The following is a 24938-nucleotide window of genomic DNA, read 5'->3' on the forward strand; positions in this document are numbered from 1 at the left end:
AAATTGTCTTTGAAATATCCGAAAAACAATTAACACGAATTGAATTATCTACTTTCACTTTCTACTATAGAGTGCTGATTTTACTGTTGACATATTTTGTAAACAACACTATACAGAATAATGATGCATGCAAGATTTACATCCTGTTTTTGAAAGCCGGCTATTATTGGTATTATTGAGGTATTCCATTATTAAATGAATATATATATATATATAAACAGTCTTGCAGAGACAGTATATAGTTCATTATAGCTTTAGAAATTAGAGGCTGCATAGCCATAGCACTACTGAATTTCCAATTTTATTAATAATGACGGGTCCGTTCGCACCCATTCATGTTCGCACCCACTCTTGTTCGCCCCCTTTCACTTTCGCACCCTACATGTTCGCACCCAAAGTCCGTTCGCACCCTACATGTTCGCGCCCAATTTTAATTGGTTGTTGGTTTAATAACTTTGTAATCAAATTTTGGCAAGTTGTATTCCTATAAGTATAATTGTTTTCGTTGTCTCAAAATAAAGTGAGACAGCATTTTTTATTGTGTTGAATAAATCTTAATTATGTTTTGGACAGTGTATTGTTTAAAAAGTAATATACCTTTCTAAATATAAAGTGGGATTCTGTCAATGTTTTATTTTGTGTTGAATAACTCTTAATTATGTTTTGGTTAGTTTATTGCTATAACATTGTTTCATTGACTTGTTTCAAAATGGAGTGAGATTCTGACTATTTTGTTTTGTGTGTGTTGAATACATATTTTCATGATTGATCATGTTTTGGTTATAATAGTGTATTGCTATATTTTATTGTTTCATTGTTTCAGATCAAAGGGACCAAGCTGTTAAAACAATTATCTTTTGTGTTTTTCATTTAAAATTTTCAATCTTTTACTCATACCAAGCTATAAATACATTCAGTATTTACACGAAAGCAATACAAAACAACAATCATGATTTTCCAATTATTCAACTGGAATTTGAATTAGAATTGGGCGCGAACGTGTAGAGTGCGAACGGACCTTGGGTGCGAACGTGCGAGGTGCGAACGTGTAGGGTGCGAAAGTTTATTGGGCGCGAACGGACCTGATACCAATGATTGGGAGGTCAGTCAAATTATAAAGTAAATGGAAATTCATTGGTGTCAAATTTTTTGGAAATAGTCAAGCGGTTGAAAAGTGATGTCCATTTTGATTTCCCAAATTTTGCCGTTTTTGTCAACTTTTGTCGCAGAAAGCTGGACATAGGGATGGTGGTTGTAGCTGCTATTACTTTATATCTTAAAAGGTGTTAGACCTAGATGTTACATACTTTGTTCACATTTGAAACTATGTTACTTTTCAGCACTAAACTTTCAAAGCTTGTGTTTAAATATTCTTCTTCTATTAAAATCTAACAATTATACTATCATGGTTGATCATCTTTATTTACCATTATCAATATAATGGTATATCACTAAGTTATTTCACTCTTAAGGAGGCTCGAGGGTGTAAAAATTTCAGAAAAAAATTAAACATTGGTTTTTCATTACAAATTTTATTTGTTACCTTTTGTAGTTGTTACTTTATCATATGGTACAAAAATCATTCAAAGCAATCAATTTGTATTGGCCCCAGATGACTTTTAAAATGTATACATCATTGAAAAAGTTCCAAATTATCTCCCTTTGGTGGAAAAATGCCATTTTTTGGCTTTAAAATTGAAATATCTTTTTCAACTCATCGGTGACCTATATTTTTTAATATAATTTCCATATGACTTGTACTTATACTAAATTATTGTAAAATTTGAGCAATTTCTGTAATAAATTTCTTTTCTTATTTCGATATTAACTTTATTTCTCCTATTACTTCAACAGAAAAACCCACTTTTACAAAAAAGTATGCTTCTTTCCAAGGCAGATCGTGAGCGCAAATGAACGGTGACCCCACTTTTTTATTTTATTTTTCTGTTAACTATAAGATAAAGTTCATTTATAGAAAAATTTAGAGAAATCCTATATAAATGATTTAGACCTGCGAACCCCCTTAACCACAGTATCCAGCATATATCCATATAGCAAATAATAACCTATACAATTGGTAGTATGGATACACTATAATAGTTGTCTTCAGCAGGACTGGCATCAGCAGCAGCAACATTATCTCAGTATTTACAGCTTAGAATGTATAATGTATGTTTGATAGCATTTACTTTCATTAGAAATACACGATAGGCGAGACATTTTTGTGTGTCCACTTTTGTTTTCAAAGGCACAAATACTGTAGATTCATTTATTTTCGTGGGCACCAATTTTCGTGGATAGAAAACAAGTTAAATATTCGTGGATATTTAATATTGTGGTTTTGACGAAGTCTATTTTCATTCCTTTAAAGAATTTGTAATTCGTTGAATATGAAAATTCCTGCTTTCCATGTACCCACAAAATCCATGAAAATTGATATCCAATTAATGAATCCACAGTATCATATTTTTGCCTATTTTTAGACTAAATAATACTATGGGGTTAGGAACAGCAAGCAATCTATCTGCTTTATTGCAAGAACACTCTGTTATGCTTTGAATTAAGCCACTCAGGTCCTAAGGACAGTTCTACATGTGACATTATCTTATTCATGGTGCCCCAAAAAACTTTGTCCACCAAGAGGGCCTTATATGTCCATCATTATATCAGGTCAGAGACAACTTTCCAATCATTGATATTATGTTTCATGGTTTCCTGTCGTACAGGCAACATGTAGATAATAGTCATATAGAGCCAATTTGACCCAGATAAAGAATTTGCAGCCACAATTTGATCAGTCACATATTTAAAAAGTTGATTTGGCCTTTTTATAAACATGATAAAAGGGAAAAAAGTTTTTGACATATACCATCATGACCATGCATACTGTGGAAGTACTTTAATTCATTGGTATCAATTTTGTGGTTTGAGCTTAAATTTGTGGATCCAAGAAAACAGCAAAAATAAAATCAATCTCGATGAATAAAAGTACTTTCACAATACATTTTTATTAAGATAAATAGGCATCTGTCAATCAGTGTTCAAATGAAGTGGAATCAGAAGCAATTATAGGCAAAAAGATGGTATGTTTGCCCGTCTGAGATTTCTTGGAAAGAAAGTTTTTGTCAATGTTTTATTGGCCTCTATGGAATGGAATGATTTCATATTTGGTCTGCAGCTTGATAATGATGAATTGAAGCAAATCAAAATATAAGAAAATTTTGGTAGTAGATTAGTTGGACAGTACTGAAAATAGATTGGTAGATCAAATAAAAGATTCATGAGGGGTGGTAGGATGGGTGTCCTCCCAAATTCCAGAAAAAACAAAGCTTTATTTCCGGGATCCAGTAAAATATATCAATGATTTCATGAATTTGTAATAATTTTCCTGTAAGGATAAATCCCTAATTCCAATTACAAATAAAAACCCAAACCCACAAAATATAAAGACTTAAAATCTCAACATCGAGAAAATAAATTTCCGTCTCTATTTATGGCCATAATCTTATAAATTTTATTATGAGTGGCAATACAAATGTATAATAGATATTCTGTTCCCAATTATCAAATTTCAAATAATCTTTAAAATTTAGATAGGCATCACCATATGCCATTTGGGTTGACAAGAATGAAGGGTGGAAAATTTAGAAAAAAATATAAAGCACAAAGAATTAAAACTAAATAAATGATTAAAATAAATGGCCATTATTACAAGTAGCAAGTTTTACATAATTTTTATAAGTTGTCTCGTCCCTGATTCTGTATTGTGTATATTTTGCATGTTTCGTGTTATCATGGTTATAAATTACAAAATTACAAAAGATCTATGCAAAAATAAAACAAATTGTTAGTGCTTGTTTAAAGGTTTAAAGTACTTTCCATTGAGATTTTGTTTAAGCCCAGGTACATGTACCATCTGTAACCGGGGCCTGTTACGGGGTCATGATTTTCTTTGTAAAATCATTAGAAAAACAATTACACTATGACAGTCACCAATATCAGGAACTAGTTGTTGCAGTTCATGACAATCCAACCCATTCAAGTTATATAATTTAATTCCAAGCCCAAGTACTAATATAAACTATACAAAGGACAATGTTAATATAATGTGACTCCTACTGTATCTTACTGATGTTCTCGTAGTATACATTCTTACTATACTGATTTCACAAAGTTTACAATAAGTATTTTTATCGCTATTTTGTGCATTTTTCTTTTGATATTTTTTTGTGATAATTTTCATATCATGCTTCTCGCTTGAGATGGAAAAATTATCGCTAGAAACTAAGGAGGCCACGTGGCGTTGCTAACGAAATTGACATGAAATTGACAACGTCGTCATAGGTAAAATAGCGATAAACAGATTATCATTGGTCATCTCAACTCGATTGCTTTTCTCACTTTTGCTGTACCAGCTCAAGCGAGAAAATCAATCTCGTTGAGATGATCAACAATAATCTATAAATACTAAATATTGAAAATAGACAATATTTAATTAACATGACAATACTCAAATTAAAATGACATATATCTTATTCTTTCATTTTCCTTTACAATAATTTTCACATCTTTAGTATGAATTAATGTCTTTCATATTAATTTCCGTAACTCAATAAATAAATAAATCTGTCACAAACATTTGAAAATCATTTGCCACTATAATTAAGATTAACACATTATTTGTCTATACATGTAAATATTTAAATTTGTAAAATAATATATTTTCCAAAAGTCCAATTTCTAAATAAATGATAAAATTAAAATTAAGTCCAAATAAGCCTGGTGACACATCCATATATTAAGTGGTTTACATCTACCTTTATCTATTGTAAGACATTTGATCACCGTATTATTGGTGTACTGAATTAAAGTTTCAGTAACATTTGATCAAGATTTAAACATTATGGTAATTAGTGTTACCTTCTTCAGGTGTTTAATGAACCGTATGCCTTAGGTTAAATAACCTTCTTCAAAGAATTTTGTATAAATGTTTGTATTTTGTGGGTTAAATATTATGCTTGCAAAAAGAAGAAAGATTTCATCTCTATCTTTCTTCTCTGCAATATAGTACTCGTTATCCAGTACAGTGGTATTAGGAAGTAAAGACAGATGTATTTATTTTTTACAAGGTAATTTAAGACCTCCTTTAAGTACATGACATTTTTTAAAAGGTAATTTAAGTACATGACACACTTGTGGAAAATCAGATATCGTGATCATCTATGAATAGTTAAAGATATTTTTATAGTTCTCAATATAACATGTTTTGTTCTCCATTTTTGATTTAAACATTAAAATAATATGAAGATGTATTGATTTTAGTTAAATACCATGTTCAGCAAAAAAAAATTCAGTGATTAACCGTTTTAACATTTTTCAGCTTCACTTGGCAAAAATATCCAGTTGTAAAATGTTACCAGTATACACGGTATACATGTTATAGTATAGCTCTCACAGGCTCAGGTAAGTTGATGTGTACGATAGAAATATAAATGAATTTCAGTATCACATAAAAAGTTAACAAAAAAAAATAATGTCAACGATTGAAGTTCTTAACTTCTAATAAATTTGTTTTCCTATAAATAAAAATTATTGGTAATTCAAAGAATACAGATTTATTGATATATTTTTTAATGTTTTGCTGAAAGATTTTGAACTTAAAAACTTAACTTTTGTGTGTATTTTTTAAGCAAAATGAATGATTCTGACACAATTGCTATGATGGAGAGTACAAATGAGAGTCAGCCATACCATTTATCAGTAAAAATATTTTTTGAGAAATAGAGTATAATTATAAATTACATTTCAGACTTGAACTAGGATTTTAAATCTAAATTAGTGACTTGATAATAACTGTTTACAAGGATATAAAAGAAGGTTTTCTGATTTATTTTTTTCTTAATTGAAAGGCTAACATTACGGTACCTAAATTGCACCTATTTTGACAGTTTTTTCACCTACGTTTTTTATACGACCGCAAATTTCGAAAAAAATTTCGTCGTATATTGCTATCACGTTGGCGTCGTCGTCGTCGTCGTCCGAATACTTTTAGTTTTCGCACTCTAACTTTAGTAAAAGTGAATAGAAATCTATAAAATTTTATCACAAGGTTTATGACCACAAAAGGAAGGTTGGTATTGATTTTGGGAGTTTTGGTCCCAACATTTTAGGAATTAGGGGCCAAAAAGGACCCAAATAAGCATTTTCTTGGTTTTCGCACTATAACTTTAGCTTAAGTTAATAGAAATCTATGAAATTTTGACACAAGGTTTATGACCACAAAAGAAAGGTTGGGATTGATTTTGGGAGTTTTGGTTTCAATAGTGTAGGAATTAGGGGCCAAAAAAGGGCCCAAATAAGCATTATTCTTGGTTTTCGCACAATAACTTTAGTTTAAGTAAATAGAAAATAATGAAATTTAAACACAATGTTTATGACCACAAAAGGAAGGTTGGTATTGATTTTGGGAGTTTAGGTCCCAACAGTTTAGGAATTAGGGGCCAAAAAGGGACCCAAATAAGCATTTTTCTTGGTTTTCGCACCATAACTTTAGTATAAGTAAATAGAAATCTATGAAATTTAAACACAAGGTTTATGACCATAAAATGAAGGTTGGTAATGATTTTGGGAGTTTTGGTCCCAACAGTTTAGGAATAAGGGGCCCAAAGGGTCCAAAATTAAACTTTGTTTGATTTCATCAAAATTGAATAATTGGAGTTCTTTGATATGCCGAATCTAACTGTGTATGTAGATTTTTAACTTTTGGTCCCGTTTTCAAATTGGTCTACATTAAGGTCCAAAGGGTCCAAAATTAAACTTCGTTTGATTTTGACAAAAAATTAATCGGTTGGGTTCTTTGATATGCTGAATCTAAAAATGTACTTAGATTCTTGATTATCGGCCCAGTTTTCAAGTTGGTCCAAATCGGGGTCCAAAATTAAACTTTGTTTGATTTCATCAAAAATTGAATAAATGGGGTTCTTTGATATGCCAAATCTAACTGTGTATGTAGATTCCTCATTTTTATACGACCGCAAATTTTTAAAAAATTTTCGTCGTATATTGCTATCACGTTGGCGTCGTCGTCGTCGTCGTCGTCGTCGTCGTCGTCGTCGTCGTCGTCGTCGTCCGAATACTTTTAGTTTTCGCACTCTAACTTTAGTAAAAGTGAATAGAAATCTATGAAATTTTAACACAAGGTTTATGACCATAAAAGGAAGGCTGGTATTGATTTTGGGAGTTTTGGTCCCAACATTTTAGGAATTAGGGGCCAAAAAGGGCCCAAATAAGCATTTTCTTGGTTTTCGCACTATAACTTTAGTTTAAGTTAATAGAAATCTATGAAATTTTGACACAAGCTTTATGACCACAAAAGAAAGGTTGGGATTGATTTTGGGAGTTTTGGTTTCAACAGTTTAGGAATTAGGGGCCAAAAAAGGGCCCAAATAAGCATTATTCTTGGTTTTCGCACAATAACTTTAGTTAAAGTGAATAGAAATCAATGAAATTTAAACACAATGTTTATGACCACAAAAGGAAGGTTGGTATTGATTTTGGGAGTTTCCGTCCCAACAGTTTAGGAATTAGGGGCCAAAAAGGGACCCAAATAAGCATTTTTCTTGGTTTTCGCACCATAGCGTTAGTATAAGTAAATAGAAATCTATGAAATTTAAACATAAGGTTTATGACTATAAAAGGAAGGTTGGTATTGATTTTGGGAGTTTTGGTCCCAACAGTTAAGGAAAAAGGGGCCCAAAGGGTCCAAAATTAAACTTTGTTTGATTTCATCAAAATTGAATAATTGGGGTTCTTTAATATGCCGAATCTAACTGTGTATGTAGATTCTTAATTTTTGGTCCCGTTTTTAAATTGGTCTACATTAAGGTCCAAAGGGTCCAAAATTAAACTTAGTTTGATTTTAACAAAAATTGAAACCTTGGGGTTCTTTGATATGCTGAATCTAAAAATGTACTTAGATTTTTGATTATTGGCCCAGTTTTCAAGTTGGCCCAAATCAAGGTCCAAAATTAAACATTGTTTGATTTCATCAAAAATTGAATAATTGGGGTTCTTTGATATGCCAAATCTAACTGTGTATGTAGATTCTTAATTTTTGGCCCAGTTTTAAAATTGGTCTTAATTAAAGTGCAAAGGGTCCAAAATTAAACTAAGTTTGATTTTAACAAAAATTAAATTCTTGGGCCTCTTTGATATGCTGAATCTAAACATGTACTTAGATTTTTGATTATGGGCCCAGTTTTCAAGTTGGTCCAAATCAGGATCTAAAATTATTATATTAAGTATTGTGCAATAGCAAGTCTTTTCAATTGCACAGTATTGTGCAATGGCAAGAAATATCTAATTTCACAATATTGTGAAATAGCAAATTTTTTTTTAATTAAGAGTTATCTTTCTTTGTCCAGTATAGTAAGCAAGAAATATCTGCAATAATTTTTTTTAATTGGAGTTATCTTTCTTTGTCCAGAATCAACTTAAATCTTTGTTATATACAATATACAATGTATATTCACTTTTTACTACCAACTGATAAATTTAAATAATCTTTACCATTCAGTGATAACAAGCAGTTTTTTTACATCTTAATATTTTATGATGTATTTAAATGAGTAGTAATTGTTGCAAACTCCATTAGAATATTTTAATTGAAATTAGTTTTGGAATAAGGGAAAGGGGGATGTGAATAAAAAATTGGGTTCAATTTTTCTCATTTGAAATTTCATAAATAAAAAGAAAATTTCTTCAAACATTTTTTTGAGAGGATTAATATTCAACAGCATAGTGAATTGCTCTAAGAGAAAACAAAAATTTTAAGTTCATTTGAATGCATTCATTCTGTGTCAGAAACCTATACTGTGTCAACTATTTAATCACAATCCAAATTTAGAGCGGAATCCAGCTTGAATGTTGTGTCCATACTTGCCCCAACCGTTCAGGGTTCAATCTCTGCGGTCGTATAAAGCTACGCCCTGCGGAGCATCTGGTTGGTCTTGTTTTCAAATTGGTCTACATTAAAGTCCAAAAGGTCCAAAATTAAACTAAGTTTGATTTTAACAAAAATTGAAATCTTAGGGTTCTTTGATATGCTGAATCCAAACATGTACTTAGATTTTTGATTCTGGGCCCAGTTTTCAAGTTGGTCCAAATCAGGATCTAAAATTATTATATTAAGTTTTGTGCAATAGCAAGTCTTTTCAATTGCACAGTATTGCGCAATGGCAAGAAATATCTTATTGCAAAATATTGTGAAATAGCAATTTTGTTTGTAATTAGAGTTATCTTTCTTTGTCCAGAATAGTAAGCAAGAAATATCTAATTGTAAGAATTTTTTTTATTTGGAGTTATCTTTCTTTGTCCAGAATCAACTTAAATCTTTGTTATATATACAATATACAATGTATATTCACTTTTTACTACCAACTGATAAATTAAAATAATCTTTACCATTCAGTGATAACAAGCAGTTTTTTTACATCTTAATATTTTATGATGTATTTAAATGAGTAGTAATTGTTGCAAACTCCATTAGAAATTTTAATTGAGATTAGTTTTGGAATAAGGGAAAGGGGGATGTGATTAAAAAAATTCGGTTCAATTTTCTCATTTGAAATTTCATAAATAAAAAGAAAATTTCTTCAAACATTTTTTTTGAGAGGAATAATATTCAACAGCATAGTGAATTGCTCTAAGAGAAAACAAAAATTTTAATTTCATTAGAACACATTCATTCTGTGTCAGAAACCTATGCTGTGTCAACTATTTAATCACAATCCAAATTTAGAGCTGAATCCAGCTTGAATGTTGTGTCCATACTTGCCCCAACCGTTCAGGGTTTAACCTCTGCGGTCGTATAAAGCTACGCCCTGCGGAGCATCTGGTTTATGTTAAAGACAAAAATGTCCATTCTGTGTTTATTTTGTACTGTATCCTTCTTTATTATATAGGTACACCAATTTGATTTTTAATCCATATAGAATCATAGAAAAATTGGTCTAAACTGACTTCCAAACCATCAATGATTCTGAAATAAAGAGTACCCAAATCGTGTCCATGCTTAAATTCGCATCGTCAAAAGTCTACTAAGACATGTACAAAATGAGAGCTTTTGTTTAATTTTTTCAAATATTTTGAATAATTGGATATTAGTCCATGATACCTCTTCATTTAAAAAAAAATGGATACTTGAAACATATTGTATTTGATCATTTTAAAAAGATGATGTTTTGATGACGTCGCATGGCGACATTTCAGGACATTTTGCTTTTTCAGTAAACACTTCATCTATTCATAAATACTGTGAACGTTTTGTGTATTACTAAATATTTTTACATATCTTGAAAGATGTGCATAGTATCAAATCATAAAAATACAAATTGTTTAGTCTCTAGGAAACTTGTAAGATATCCACTGCTATTTTTGCTAAATAGGTGCAATTTGGGTACCGTAACGTTACATAATACATGTAGTCAAAAGCATTCATTAACTTAATGTTGAATAGTAGATTTTACTGAACAAATTTTAGATATACATGTAGTTGAAAAATCACCGAAACATAACAATTGGTAATAACTCCTAGTCTGTAGAATTTTAAAGACCTTGTTGTACTATTCTGATGTTACATGTATCAGTACATGTTAAATTGGTGTATAATAGCATTGATTGATAATGTACTGGGAAATAAATCTTAGTGTTAACTAGAAATTATATGGTACAACTATTTAACCAAATAATAGGGTGTGAGTTGTGAACATGTGATTATAAGGCATAAAACATATCCAATTACTACGCGTATTGATCTTGACACAGCAGGTGGATTTTACAATCTTTTTTCATTTTTTGCAGGAATAGGCAGCATATTTTTTAACTAATCCAACAACTGTTTTGACAAACATTTTCAGGTAAGAAATTGTAGAGAAATTAATCATGGATAACTATACATTATACTTTAGTATTCCCGGTTGTAACATTATATCCTTGGTTACTTTATTTTACGCTTTCTTGCAAATAGTCAATATATTGTTTAATACTTGTCTGTCTTCAGGTATATACCCAACATCTTGGGCTGAAGGTTATATTACACCAATTTTTAAAAGCAACGATACAAGTGACCCTAACAATTATAGAGGAATAACAATAACAAGTGCAATTGGAAAGCTTTTTAATAGAATATTAAGTCTAAGACTGGACAAATTTCTTCAGGAACATAATATTATACATGATAGTCAAATTGGATTCACAAGGAAAGCCAGAACTGCAGATCATATGTTTATTTTAAACTGTATTATTAACAAATACTGTAATTCAAAAGAAGGTAGACTGTTTGCCTGTTTTGTTGATTTTCAGAAGGCTTTTGATACTGTTATACATACAGGGATCAAGATTAAACTACTAGATATTGGGGCTGGGTCTTATTTTTATAACATTATTAAAAGTATGTATGAAATTAGCAAATCATGTGTCAAAATTCAAAATCAAGTAAGTGATTTTTTCCCATTAGATATTGGAGTCAAACAAGGTGACAACCTCAGTCCGAATTTATTCAAGATATTCATAAATGATTTGCCCAGATATTTGTCAGATACTAGAGACCCAGTTAATGTCAATGACAAAGATCTACATTGTTTAATGTATGCTGATGATATTGTTTTATTATCTACATCAGCTGAAGGACTACAAGAAAAGCTGGGGATGCTTGATAAATTTTGCAAAGATTGGTGTCTCAATGTGAATACTAATAAGACAAAGGTGCTGATTTTCAACAAGGCAGGCAGACATGTAAAACAGATATTCACATTTCAGAATATAAATCTGGAATGTGTTTCAAAATACAAATACCTAGGTTTATATTTAAGCTCATCTGGTTCATTCAGTTATGCTCAAAATGAACTATACAAAAAATCCCTGAAAGCTCATTTCAAATTAAGGAAAGATCTTTTATCACTTAATCCTGATGTAAAAACAAGTATTCATGTTTTTGAACACACTGTAAAACCTATTTTATTATATGGTAGTGAAATATGGGGGATGTTTAATTCTTTTTCCTCTAAATGTAAGAAGGAAGATATATCTTTTGAAAAATTATATTCAGGTTTACCCTGTGAGAAACTTCATATAAAATTTTGTAAATTTATACTTGGGGTACACAAGAAAACAACAAATGCTGCAGTGTTATCTGAACTTGGAAGATTTTACAATATATTTTAATATTATAAAAGGAATGTTATTGTACTGGTATAGATTAGAGAATTTAGGTAATAATTTTCCTCTATTAAAAGAGGCATATACACAATCAAAGACACTACATCACATGAATATAACATCATGGTATGGTTCAATAAATGTTGTTTTTAAAATACTTGGTATTGACTATACAAATGCCATAAATGCTCCATTTTGTGAATCCTTATACAAATTTAAGAACTATATACAAACCAAGCTATCAATATTGTTTATTAGCTGTTGGAAAAAACAAATAGATAAATTTTCAGACAGTAAACTGAAAACCTACCTTTTATATAAAACAAATTTTGGTTTTGAAAAATATCTAACATTGATCAAGAATTTTGAACTTAGAAGAAGTTTTACTAAATTACGTGTATCTTCTCATAGATTACAAATAGAATTAGGTAGATATCAGGGTATTCCCCGAATTAACAGAATATGTAATAAATGTTCTTCCAATACTGTCGAAGATGAGGCTCATTTTCTATTTGATTGTAACAAATTTGAGGATGATAGAAATTGTATGTTAGCTAGTATTGCACAATATAATTCTTATTTTAATCATATGAACAGTCAAAGCAAAATTATCTGGTTATTTAGTGTAGAAAATGTTGAGTTACTTAAAATAATATGTAATTTTATATACAAACATCTTCCTTAGTGAAGATTAGTTAAAGGAAATCTATGTGTGTATATACATTTGATTGGACATAGAAAATTATATTCATCTGAATATCACAGACATACTAGCCGATTAAAAAAAAAAAAAAAAATTGTTAAGATATATTATTTATTCAAATGTTCTCTTATATCCTTGAGGCATCGTCCCCTGGTATCAACTGCATTCAAGTTACCTATGATGCTTCCTTGTTTGCTTTTGATACAGGTAGGAAAGAGACATTTACACACATTTTACATGCCTATGGCCCACAAGGTATCGCCCCCTGGTGTCAGCTGCCTTTAGGAAACCATAATGCTTTCCTATTTGCTGCTGACACAGGATGAGTCATGGACATGTTTAATTTCTACTTTCTTTTTGGCTAATTATTATATATTTAATTGATCCAACTTTTTGTGTACTATACATATGTGGATATCTATTTTTCTTTTTTTCTTTTTGGGCTGCTTGTTTGTTATCTATATCAACCACACTTGCAATAAAATGCATTAGTATTAAAAAAAAAAACTACATACTATAGATTCTTTATCTACGTATTCTTTAAGAACTTAAATAGTTCTCGTTTAACTTTTTTTTTTTTTTATCTCATTGTTTGCATTGTATTATGAAAAAATTATTGATGTTGTAATGTTTATGCCCTTTGGGGCCCATAATTGGAAAATAAAATATCTTATCTTATCTTATCTTATCTTATTGTTTTATAATATATGTTCCACCGTTACATGTTGTCTTTACGGATGCATTTAAGGCAAATATTTCAATACTGTAGTTGTAAATTTTGTCTTGACCTCACAATCCCAAGACAATTTTTTTAGAAATCATAGCATTGACAAGACATTTCATCTTATAGATATAGGAAGATGTGGTGTGAGTGCCAATGAGACAACTCTCTATCCAAATAACAATTTAAAAAGTAAACCATTATAGGTTAAAGTACGGCCTTCAACACGGAGCCTTGGCTCACACCGAACAACAAGCTATAATGGGCCCCAAAATTACTAGTGTAAAACCATTCAAACGGGAAAACCAAATGTTCTCATTTTAAAACATCTTACTTCTTTAGCCTTTGACTTTCTAACTTCTTATGCTGCCTTATCAGTACTCATGAACATGAGATGAATAAAACTTTACTGCTCCCCATACAATACAGCTGCCCAAATGTTTTTTGTGGGACTTCTGATGGCAGCATTAGATGTATGATATAACATATTAAACCAAATTTATATGATTTTATTTGTTAATAAAAAAGATAGTAATTCTTTTTATTTAAAATAAAACATATCATTTTCTTAAATAAATCTTTTTAAAAACAAACATAAACCATGTGCAGCTTGGCAGTAGTGAATTGAATTTTCATGAATTACAAGTTATCAAATAGCATACTTTAACACTTTGTATTTGTTAAGGTTCTTCAGTCTAAAAGCTGAACTTAATTTATTGTCAAATTATACTTAAGAATTGAATGCTTCTTTTTGTTAATTTATTGGGGTGTAAAAGCATTGACCGAAGTACATTTTGTATGAAGCATGGAAGCTCTTCATTCTAGAAATGTGCGCATAGTCAACGCTTTTACAACCCTATAAAGTTACAAAAAGAAGCATTCAATACTTATTATTACATTTTTTAGCTAGGATAATCAAAACACGATTTTTATCAAGTTTTTAATTAATTCACCTGTGCACTTTATTGTGGGACCTCGCGTCATCATAAATGATAGTTTTATTATGTAATGTAATTGCTTAAGGAATAACACGTGCTGTGCAGTTAGCCAATCAGAATAATGTATTATAATGAAACATACATCTAACGTAATTATAAATATATAACAGTTCATATCTCATCATTGATCATAAGAGTTGAATTCAATTGACCATTTGACAAAAGATTTTGTTGTAATTACATTTCATTCTGATCCTAATTCTCACACTAAAATTTCTGAAAGACGTGGGAACAAATAAGCTGATGATTTAATATTCCTCTATTTTTGAATCAATGAATATAAATTTTAACAAGACTATGCAATATTTAAAGTTTGTCAAGCCTCATTAATTGCTACCTGTTACCTATTTAAAATAAACATGATATTTTTTTGCATTTTTTTCTTCTATTTATAACAACTCTAATTGAATATTTTTATTGTTTCTATGAGTAAACAATCAAATGATAGCATAAAATCCCCAGGGCCGACTGTGCAAGGGCTGTATAGCCAGTCAAGGTTGTTAAAAAATTCTATTTGTTGATTACATAAATTACTTCCAAAACCAGTCAATTATCATTAGCATTGACTTAACACTGAATAAAAAACATCCTCATGAAATATGAAATGTTTTCTTGAATTACAAGCAAAAAACTGTTTATTCTATTGACTTTCCACTGAAAAAAGATACAGCAATTGTTATGTATTAATACCAGTTAAGCAATACATTTCCAATCATTTTGGATGTCTGGTGGAAATTTTTTATAGCACAATATTATTCTTTTCTATTCCAGAAATGGCATTAACAGTTGCAGGTGTCCAGAAATTCCTAGACGTCACAGTCTCACTACCGTCTTTCCCACTATTCTGTATATACCTCGTAATGATTATGTTATCTCCAGTATGGCAAAGAGTTACCTCCCCTATGCAAATCCGACCTGTAAGTTATTACAATATATAAAGATTTTCATACAGTCTAAAAGCATGCATGTCTATACAATATGTCAGGCTCTATATCACATTTTATCTCAACAACCAAACAAAGACAACCAATGAAATATTATTCTCCATATATGTTGTGTACAAGATGTTAGTTTGTACAAATGTACAATTTGTACAGGGTTTTTGTACAAGTTATAAGTTTTTTGAGACCTACCTTCTTGCAACAGGTGATACAGGTTTAACTTATAAAATGTACCAGTGTGATGTTTAAAATTCAAATAAATATACTTCAACCTAACATTTAGTGCTATTCTCCTTGCCTTCAAATTGGAAATGAGGATACCTGAATGATTTGAATTCTAATTTTATTTTTTTCCTCATACCATATTCATATCTATACATAATCTTTGTGTGGTCTTATAATGTTTTTGTATCAATGCTCAGTATTAGACTGTATCATGAAGTTGTGAAAAATTGACAAAAATATGCGGAGCAAAAGACTGTGTGTTTGTATCATCCATTTTTGTTCAGCAAATTGGTCAAGTTAATACACTACATGTATTAAATTTCTTTTTTTGTAATCCATTATCCTATAATTTGAATTATACTTGCTGATATAAGTTTTTATCATTTTTCAAAAGGGAATTATTTTAGGTTTTTTTACTCAGATTCCCCTGTGATTTAAACAAATAGAAAATTTAATTTTGTAAACTTAATTAAAATCATTTATGAATTAAACTAGACTATCCTTGCTAAGAGCATTTTGAAGTGAACATAAGTAGAAAGTTCATGTATTTCATATAAAGACAAATTATCTTTTATGTTCATTGCTACAACACCTGCAAAAATTGTTGAAAAATCTGATGGAAATTTAAATGATGGGGAAACAGATTTCTGTTTGATTTACAAGTGAGATGTCATTGAATTGGATGGAAAATCAGAAAGAAAATGGTATGGTGCATGTAAATGCACCTGAAAATCAGATAGAAAATTGTATCGTGCATGTAAATGCACCTTAACACTCATCATTAAGGTGTTATTATATAACAAAAATATTAAAATCTTGTTAATACTTAAAAGCGTGTTGTACTTTCCATTGATAGTCTTCCTGTTTCACAATAGTGTCCTAGTTTACACATATGAGACATTAGTACACAGAAATGTACTATGAAATATTAATGTTTCATCTACAATCATATAAGAAAATATATTTTCTAGTAATTTTGTCATATGACAGTTTGTATTGGTGTAAGTTGTTGAATATTGTGAAAATCTTTTATACCAATGAGTTGTTTTATTTATCAGAATTAATTGCCTCCATCAAATATATACCAGACAGAGAAAAAAAACTACTGCTGTGGTTCTGATAAATAAGCTCAACTAAACTCTGAGCTTTTAGCAAAAACAGCAAACAGCAAATTTTTTGCATGAATAATAATGATAAAAGATGTATATACTGTATGTTATATTCTGGTCAGTTCCTGACAGATCCTTCAGTATAAAATGGTTTGATTTTCTGTATGGTCTGTCCTTATATTTTTCTTGCGTTTACATCATAGATTGCCTTATATTGCAATGCAGACATAATTTTCACCATATTGGGTTTAATCAAAGCTATATATAAGGATTATGATCTTACACTAACATTAGCATAACATGAAAAGCATCAAAGTATAACCTACATTCCTGTGAAAGGACAAGGTATGATAAGGCCTGTTTTTGGCCCCCCTATTTTCTCATTTTTCAAATTCTGTTTTGGAAAACTACTTATTATGTTAAAACATTCCCTGATATTTGGAGTTTGTTTGGATAAACTTTTAAACCACCAATTTTCGCAACTAGGTGAGGTGAAGGGGGTCAACTTTCTGTTATTTTTCAAATATTGTAATTATTCTTCATTTTGCAGGTTATATTACAATAAATTGTTATTTTTTAGTGCCTGCGCCAACGTGAACCAGGATTTTTTTTAATCCAGTGTCATGAGAATTGTTTTTACTGTCTAAATGGCCATAATTTTTTTGGGGTCAAGTAGTTGCACGCTATTAAATCTTGAGAAACAATGGCCAAAAATCGTTAATTTTCCTTCTTTTAGGGTTTTTGATGCCCTTTTACCCCCTTTAACTCACTCATTTTCTGAAATAAATGGTTTTGTAGTTCATCCAAACAAACTTCAAACCTAAGGGAATATTTTAACGTGATAAGTAGCTTTCCAAAGCAAAATTTAGAAAATGACAAAATAGGGGGGGGGGGGGCCAAAAAGGGCCTAATCGTACCTTGTCCTTTTCTGGTCATTCAACACTGTGCTAGAGCCTATAGAATTTTGTTTTCTTTTACAGTTGATGATAATCCATAACTTTGCCTGCTGTTTTATATCCATATACTGTTTACTGGGATTCTTGTACAGTATAATGTTGAGTGAATCAACGTTCCAACTTGGGCCACAACCATATTTACTGCCATATTACAAGATGTACTGGATTACGAAAGTCATTGAATTACTCGACACAGTTTTCATGATACTACGTCACAGAAGACGTCAGATTAGCTTCCTACATGTTTACCACCATAGTTCCATGTTACTGCTTGCAGATTCTTGCTACCGACTATATCCATGGCCAGCTATGTCCGTATACTTTGCAGTCAATTCATTTATACATGTTATATTGTATCTGTATTATGGTCTAACTGCTTTATTCCCAGACAAATCTATTCCGTGGAAAAGGAATATTACGCAGTTACAAATTTTGCAATTTTTAACTTTGTTTGTACATGCAACTTTTGGATATGTGTACCATAATTATTGTGTTTATGGTTTGTTGTATGGAATAACTATGACAACATTATTTTCAAATTTTTACTATGCTGCCTATGTAAAATCAAAACCAGAAAAATTACGTAAATGTGAATAAGTTCATATGTTTATCATTTAGTATTGTTAAAATCAAATAAGTCTATAGGATGCGATCGCTTGTATGTTAATTTTGAAAATAATAGCAAGAAATATTTTATTTGAATTATAGAAAAAAGTTGTCACATTTCACAAACCATATAAAGAAATCCAGTAAAAGGATTACACTTATTGTGTTAATTTTTTTTATCTTTGTGGTTTACATTGTTCATGTTGATAATGTGAAGGGATCCTTTATATATATGTATATCTGTTTATATAGATTTTTATTCTTTTATGTTATAACTCAGGTTGAAATGAAATTGATCCATCTTTATACACATATACTGGAATGTTTGTAGTCCGAATTTGAGATAAAAAAATGTGATTTCATAAGGTAAAAGACTTGGATACATTATATCTTTCAAATAGATATTAGTTGTTCTTAATTTCTTTCTTGCCTATTTGTGTTGTCTTTGGAATCATTTTCAAGGTTCGTCCAATGATGAAAAACAGTATATACTCATGTAGCTTATAACTCATGATAACCCATATTTTTATTGAATTGATGGGATTATAAATATGATATTTTATTTACAATTTAGATAAAATGTGAAATAACTATAGCTTCATAGCTTTAAAAATACAAGGAGAAACATTTCTTTAAGAAAGAAAGTTTTTGTGTGCCTTGCTTATTTCTTTGTTTTATAAGAAATTTCTGTCGTACAATCAGCTAATTTAGTATGAAATATTTTTCATTTTCTTTGTTAAAAAAATATTTAATTAAAGAATGAAATTTCAACTTACTAGGATTTGTACTCATTTGAATAAACAACATTGATATCTTGCTTTTAAATCAAACACTGATTCATTTAAGAAATTAATGCATTTTTTTTTAAATTTTACTGGAGCGTAATAGCGTTTCCCTAAGCACTTTTAAAGATTTTAAATGTTGCACATGTTCAACGCTTTTACAACACTATAAAATATAAAAAGATACATTCGATTCTTACAAATATGAGTTATATCAAGTTTTTCCTTTGTTTTTCAATGCATATATTGAACATTGTCTTCGATGGCACATGCAATCATAGCTGTTGTATTTAATATGGTATTAGATGTGATATAAGAGTGCCTCATGATTGTTATTTTAAATTTCTAATATTGTTGAAAAACTTCTATTTCATTATAGTCAGGTTATAGAAAACCTTAAGTAAATATTATTTCCAAAAATTTAATTGGAAAAATTATTGCATTTCAAATTTTTCTCCTTAGAATTCCATCTTTAGTTCATCAGGCTCAAATGACTTTTTGTTTCGGATGATTTATAACATTTTTTTGGTTATAGTGTTTTATTTTTGCTCAATGGTTCTTAGTCTTTTATGAATGTAATGCCTTTATAAAATTCCTTGTTGTGTCCTTGGTCAAAATTGGTCCCACCTACATGTATATTTATGTCTTTTTAAAAGTATTTTGAAATCTTGACAGAAAATCATATTTTGGATATTATGTTTTTGTTGTGTGCATATAATTGATAAAACAAATTATCCATATAAAATTTATGTTTAGGAAATGTGTTTTTTTTTTTTAGATATGAAATTAGATATTTATTGAAAAATTACATTATCATACATTTTAATGAATTTTTTTTAAGAACATATTCCATATACAGTGTAACCAGCCTAACTGACACTTGAGTTTTCCAACATCCTGCTTTAACCATCACATTTTCACAGTCCTAAAATATGACTATCCTTGCAGAAAAAAAACTGAATATTCCGATACCCTGCTTAATTCAGCATTTTTTCCTGGCCTCCCAGTGTGTTGGATAACACAGTTTACACGAGTTTGTAATTAGATGGGAGACAACTCTGTCATGTTATCAGCAATTTCTGAACACAAGTGATAATTTGGCTACATATCGGTTAAATTTTCATTTTCACTTATTGATCCTTATTCGTATCACATAATGTTTTTAAAATATTTATAAAACAAAAAAGACAATTTAAGAACAAATCAAAATCTTTTTTTATAAAGTAAAAATTGACGACATATTGAATGTACCAATGAAATAAGTAAAGTTGTTGAACCTTTATAAGATGAGTATGTTAAGCTTATGTATTTTCAATTTTATAGTTTAATTCAGTATAGTTTTATGCAGTTATTTACAATATACTAGATATTATCATATTTATGTTCATTATGCGTAAGGATTTCTACATTTTTTTTATTTAGAATTTTCTTATTATGATTTAAATTGTAAATAATTCTAATCACTGCCATGATTTAAGATATAATTTTTGGAAGAGTCTGTATATAAGATGTTTCATTTAAAAAAGCCATGTGAATATTGAAAATGCTTATTGCAATATTGTAAACATTTAGAGCAGCAATATTTGTGAAAGGTTTAATTGTTATTGAATTTATTTATCACACAACAAGGAATGTGTTAATGTTTTTTTGGTTTGAGCTCACTGGCCAGTTATACATTAATTATTGGAGGTAAAGTAATATCTCCATAATTTTGCTGTAAAAACACATGAAAATATTTTTTTCAAAGTTTTTATATCTGATTTTTAAGTAAATAAATTAACAGAAAATGTATGATAAGCAAATATTATATTTATACTCTAAAGGTTTTTTTGTGTTTACTTATCACTTTTAATACATGTACTCTTAAGGTGAAAGTTATAATATTTTAATTTGATTTACCCATTTTTCCTGTCAATGCAATTGTAATAATTTCAGTTTTTTTTTTAAATTATTACAAACAAATACTTATATTCATTGTATTGTATCCATGGTCCCATTAAATCCATTATTTTTTTACAGCTTATTTATAAAATTATATTAATTGTTCCAGAAAAAGCAACATTGCTGTCATTATTTGAAATCGAATATAGTGGGGAAAAAAGATTTAAAAGACTAGTAAAAGTTTTTTAGCTGTCAAACTACAGCAAAAGATACATCATTGACTAAACCAATGCCTTGCATACTGATAATAGAAATTTTGACAAATTCAGTATAAAAAAAAATAATCTCTATTTATAGTCATTTTTTTCAACCTTTCAAACGTTCATTGTACGTTATTTATCCTTATTAAAAGAATCATGATTACAGCCTTCTAACAGGTTGATGACCCTTCCATCATAAGATGGCAGGAAAAGATAAGGAACAGGTGTTGCGAAGCCCTGGTTGGGTTCATACATCTCGGCATAACAACCGATATTCCAATTATCGCTTTTTATGTATTTGTTGTGCAATTTATTCTGTTTCTAGATTTCTTTTTTTATTCAGAAGTACTTTACATTTTTGTGAGTTCAAATATAAATGTTTTACATGGATTAAGACTTTGCTGGTATGTACATACATATCAATGTAGCATTCACCAGTGTTTGTTGTTGGTCTTATGTGCTATATATTTTAAATAAATACATATTTTACAATCACTTTTATTTATTATGTCTGTCAATTGGTAGACTGAAATTTGTTATAATTTGTATCTGAGCCTAAGGTAGCCATCTGTGTTGGCTGCTGTAATATAACCTTGGGTTATACTATTTCTATCAGTAAAGGTGTTACTGGTTACAAGTATTTGAATATAACATCCAGAAATAGCTTATATCAATTATTTTCATATTTATAATTTGACAACTCTTTAACTTATACCTTTATATACGGCTTAACTTTTTAAAGATTGAACATATACCACTGAATTGTTAGAAGTTTTCCTTGAAGCCTGTGACTTTGTCGTAGAAAGCTCAACATAGGGATAGTGATCCAGGGGCAGCTTTAGCTAACTTCTTAAAAGCTTTATATTTTAGAAGGTGGACGACCTGGGTGCTTCATACTTTGTATATAGATGCCTCATGTTACTAAGTTTCCATCAGTCACATATCCAATGTCCTTGACCTCATTTTCATGGTTCAGTGACTACTTGAAAAAAAGTTAAGATTTTTAGCTCCCCTGGCAAAAGGGCCAAGTGAGCTTTTCTCATCACTTTGCATCTGTCATTGTTAACTTTTACAAAAATCTTCTCTGAAACTACTGGGCCAAATGAAAAAGTTTTAAAAATGTGTCTGGTGACCCGGCCAACCAACCCAGATGGCCGCCATGGCTTAAAATAGAACATAGGGGTAAAATGTAGATTTTGGCTTATATCTCTTAAAACAAAGCATTTAGAGCTCAAAAATTTCAGATCAATCGAAGAACTGGTTGTTGGGTTACTGCCCCTAAATTGGTAATTTTAAGGAAATTTTGCTGTTTTTATACGGCCGCAAAATTTGAAAAAATTTTCGTCGTATATTGCTATCACGTCGTCGTCTGCGTTGTCGTCATCGTCGGCATCCGAATACTTTTACTTTTCGCACTCTAACTTTAGAAATAGTGAATAGAAATCTATGAAATTTTAACACAAGGTTTATGACCACAAAAGGAAGGTTGGCATTGATTTTGGAAGTTTTGGTTTCAACAGTTTAGGAATAAGGTGCCAAAAAGGACCCAAATAAGCATTATTCTTGGTTTTCGCACAATAACGTTAGTTTAAGTAAATAGAAATCAATGAAATTCAAACACAATGTTAATGACCACAATTGGAAGGTTGGTATTGATTTTGGGAGTTTAGGTCCCAACAGTTTAAGAATTAGGGGCCAAAAGGGACCCAAATAAGCATTTTTCTTGGTTTTCGCACCATAACTTTAGTATAAGTAAAAAGAAATCTATGAAATTTAAACACAAGGTTTATGACCATAAAAGGAAGGTTGGTATTGATTTTGGGAGTTTTGGTCCCAACAGTTTAGGAATAAGGGGCCCAAAGGGTCCAAAATTAAACTTTGTTTGATTTCATCAAAATTGAATAATTGGGGTTCTTTGATATGCCGAATCTAACTGTGTATGTAGATTCTTAACTTTTTGGTCCCGTTTTCAAATTGGTCTACATTTAAAAGGTCCAAAGGGTCAAAAATTAAACTTAGTTTGATTTTGACAAAAAATGAATCGGTTGGGTTCTTTGATATGCTGAATCTAAAAATGTACTTAGATTCTTGATTATCGGCCCAGTTTTCAAGTTGGTCCAAATCGGGTCCAAAATTAAACTTTGTTTGATTTCATCAAAAATTGAATACATAGGGTTCTTTGATATGCCAAATCTAACTGGGTATGTAGATTCTTCATTTTTGGTCCTGTTTTCATATTGGTCTACATTAAAGTCCAAAGGGTCCAAAATTAAACTTAGTTTGATTTTAACAAAAATTGAAATATTTGGGGTTCTTTGATATGCTGAATCCAAACATGTACTTAGATTTTTGATTATGGGCCCAGTTTTCAAGTTGGTCCAAATCAGGATCTAAAATTATTATATTAAGTATTGTGCAATAGCAAGTCTTTTTAACTGCACAATATTGTGAAATATAATATACAATGTATTATATTCACTTTTTACTACCAACTGATAAATTAGAATAATCTTTACCATTCAGTGATAACAAGCAGTTTTTTAACATCTTAATATTTTATGATATATTTAAATGAGTAGTTATTGTTGCAAACTCCATTAGAAATTTTAATTGAGATTAGTTTTGGAATAAGGGAAAGGGGGATGTGATTAAAAAAATTGGGTTCAATTTTTCTCATTTGAAATTTCAGAAATAAAAAGAAAATTTCTTCAAACATTTTTTTGAGAGGATTAATATTCAACAGCATAGTGAATTGCTCTAAGAGAAAACAAAAATTTTAAGTTCATTAGAACACATTCATTCTGTGTCAGAAACCTATGCTGTGTCAACTATTTAATCACAATCCAAATTTAGAGCTGAATCCAGCTTGAATGTTGTGTCCATACTTGCCCCAACCGTTCAGGGTTCAACCTCTGCGGTCATATAAAGCTACGCCCTGCGAAGCATCTGGTTGGTTATTATCTTGAATATTATTATAGATAGAGGTAAACTATAAACAGCAATAATGTTCAGTAAAGAAAGATCAACAAATAAGTCACATGACCAAAATGGTCAATTGACCCTTTAAGGAGTTATTGCCCTTTATAGTCAATTTTTAACAATTTTTTTGTAAATCTTTGTTATCTTTACAAAAATCTTCTCCTCTGAAACTACTTGGCCAATTCAGAGTAAACTTGGCCCCAATCATCATTAGGGTATCTAGTTTAAAAAATGTGTTCTATGACCTGGCCAACCAACCAAGATGGCCGCCATGGCTAAAAATAGAACATAGGGGTAATATGTAGATTTTGGCTTATATCTCTGAAACCAAATATAAAAAAAGAAGATGTGGTATGATTGCCAATGAAACAAGTATCCACAAAAGACCAAAATGAAACAGAAATTAACAACTATAGGTCACTGTAGCATTTAGAGCAAATCTGACATGGGTTAAAATTGTTTATCAAGTCAAGATCTATCTTTCCTATAATTTTCAGATGAATCAGACAACCAGTTGTTGGGTTGCTATCCCTTAATTGGTAATTTTAAGGAAATTATGCT

At 30.0% G+C, this 24938-nt stretch overlaps 1 protein-coding gene across 4 annotated transcripts; it reads left to right on the forward strand.

Moving 5' to 3' along the window:
* Positions 1-11: 11 nt before the first annotated feature.
* On the forward strand, positions 12-19074 carry LOC134725375 (very long chain fatty acid elongase 1-like). 4 transcript variants are annotated; one of them, XM_063589139.1, is made up of 5 exons: positions 13-180; positions 5381-5463; positions 10861-10916; positions 15410-15555; positions 17894-19074. In XM_063589139.1, exons 4-5 carry the CDS (start codon positions 15412-15414, stop codon positions 18464-18466), a joined length of 717 nt encoding a protein of 238 aa, XP_063445209.1. In that variant the 5' UTR covers positions 13-180; positions 5381-5463; positions 10861-10916; positions 15410-15411; the 3' UTR covers positions 18467-19074. The 4 variants fall into 4 exon arrangements, with proteins under 4 accessions (XP_063445212.1, XP_063445209.1, XP_063445210.1 ...); XM_063589140.1 differs by having other exon boundaries at positions 13-169; XM_063589141.1 differs by lacking the exon at positions 13-180 and adding an exon at positions 5106-5129.
* Positions 19075-24938: the final 5864 nt, after the last annotated feature.

Source organism: Mytilus trossulus, chromosome 7 (assembly GCF_036588685.1).
Source record: "Mytilus trossulus isolate FHL-02 chromosome 7, PNRI_Mtr1.1.1.hap1, whole genome shotgun sequence".
In the NCBI taxonomy this organism is placed as follows: Eukaryota; Metazoa; Mollusca; class Bivalvia; order Mytilida; family Mytilidae; genus Mytilus; species Mytilus trossulus.

Excerpts from the sequence above, each read along its gene's own strand:
- LOC134725375 (XM_063589142.1), top strand. The coding sequence starts at position 15,412 with ATGGCATTAACAGTTGCAGGTGTCCAGAAATTCCTAGACGTCACAGTC. Across the intron at positions 15,556-17,893 it reads CCCCTATGCAAATCCGACCT|TTGATGATAATCCATAACTT; the intron begins GTAAGTTATTAC and ends TTTCTTTTACAG.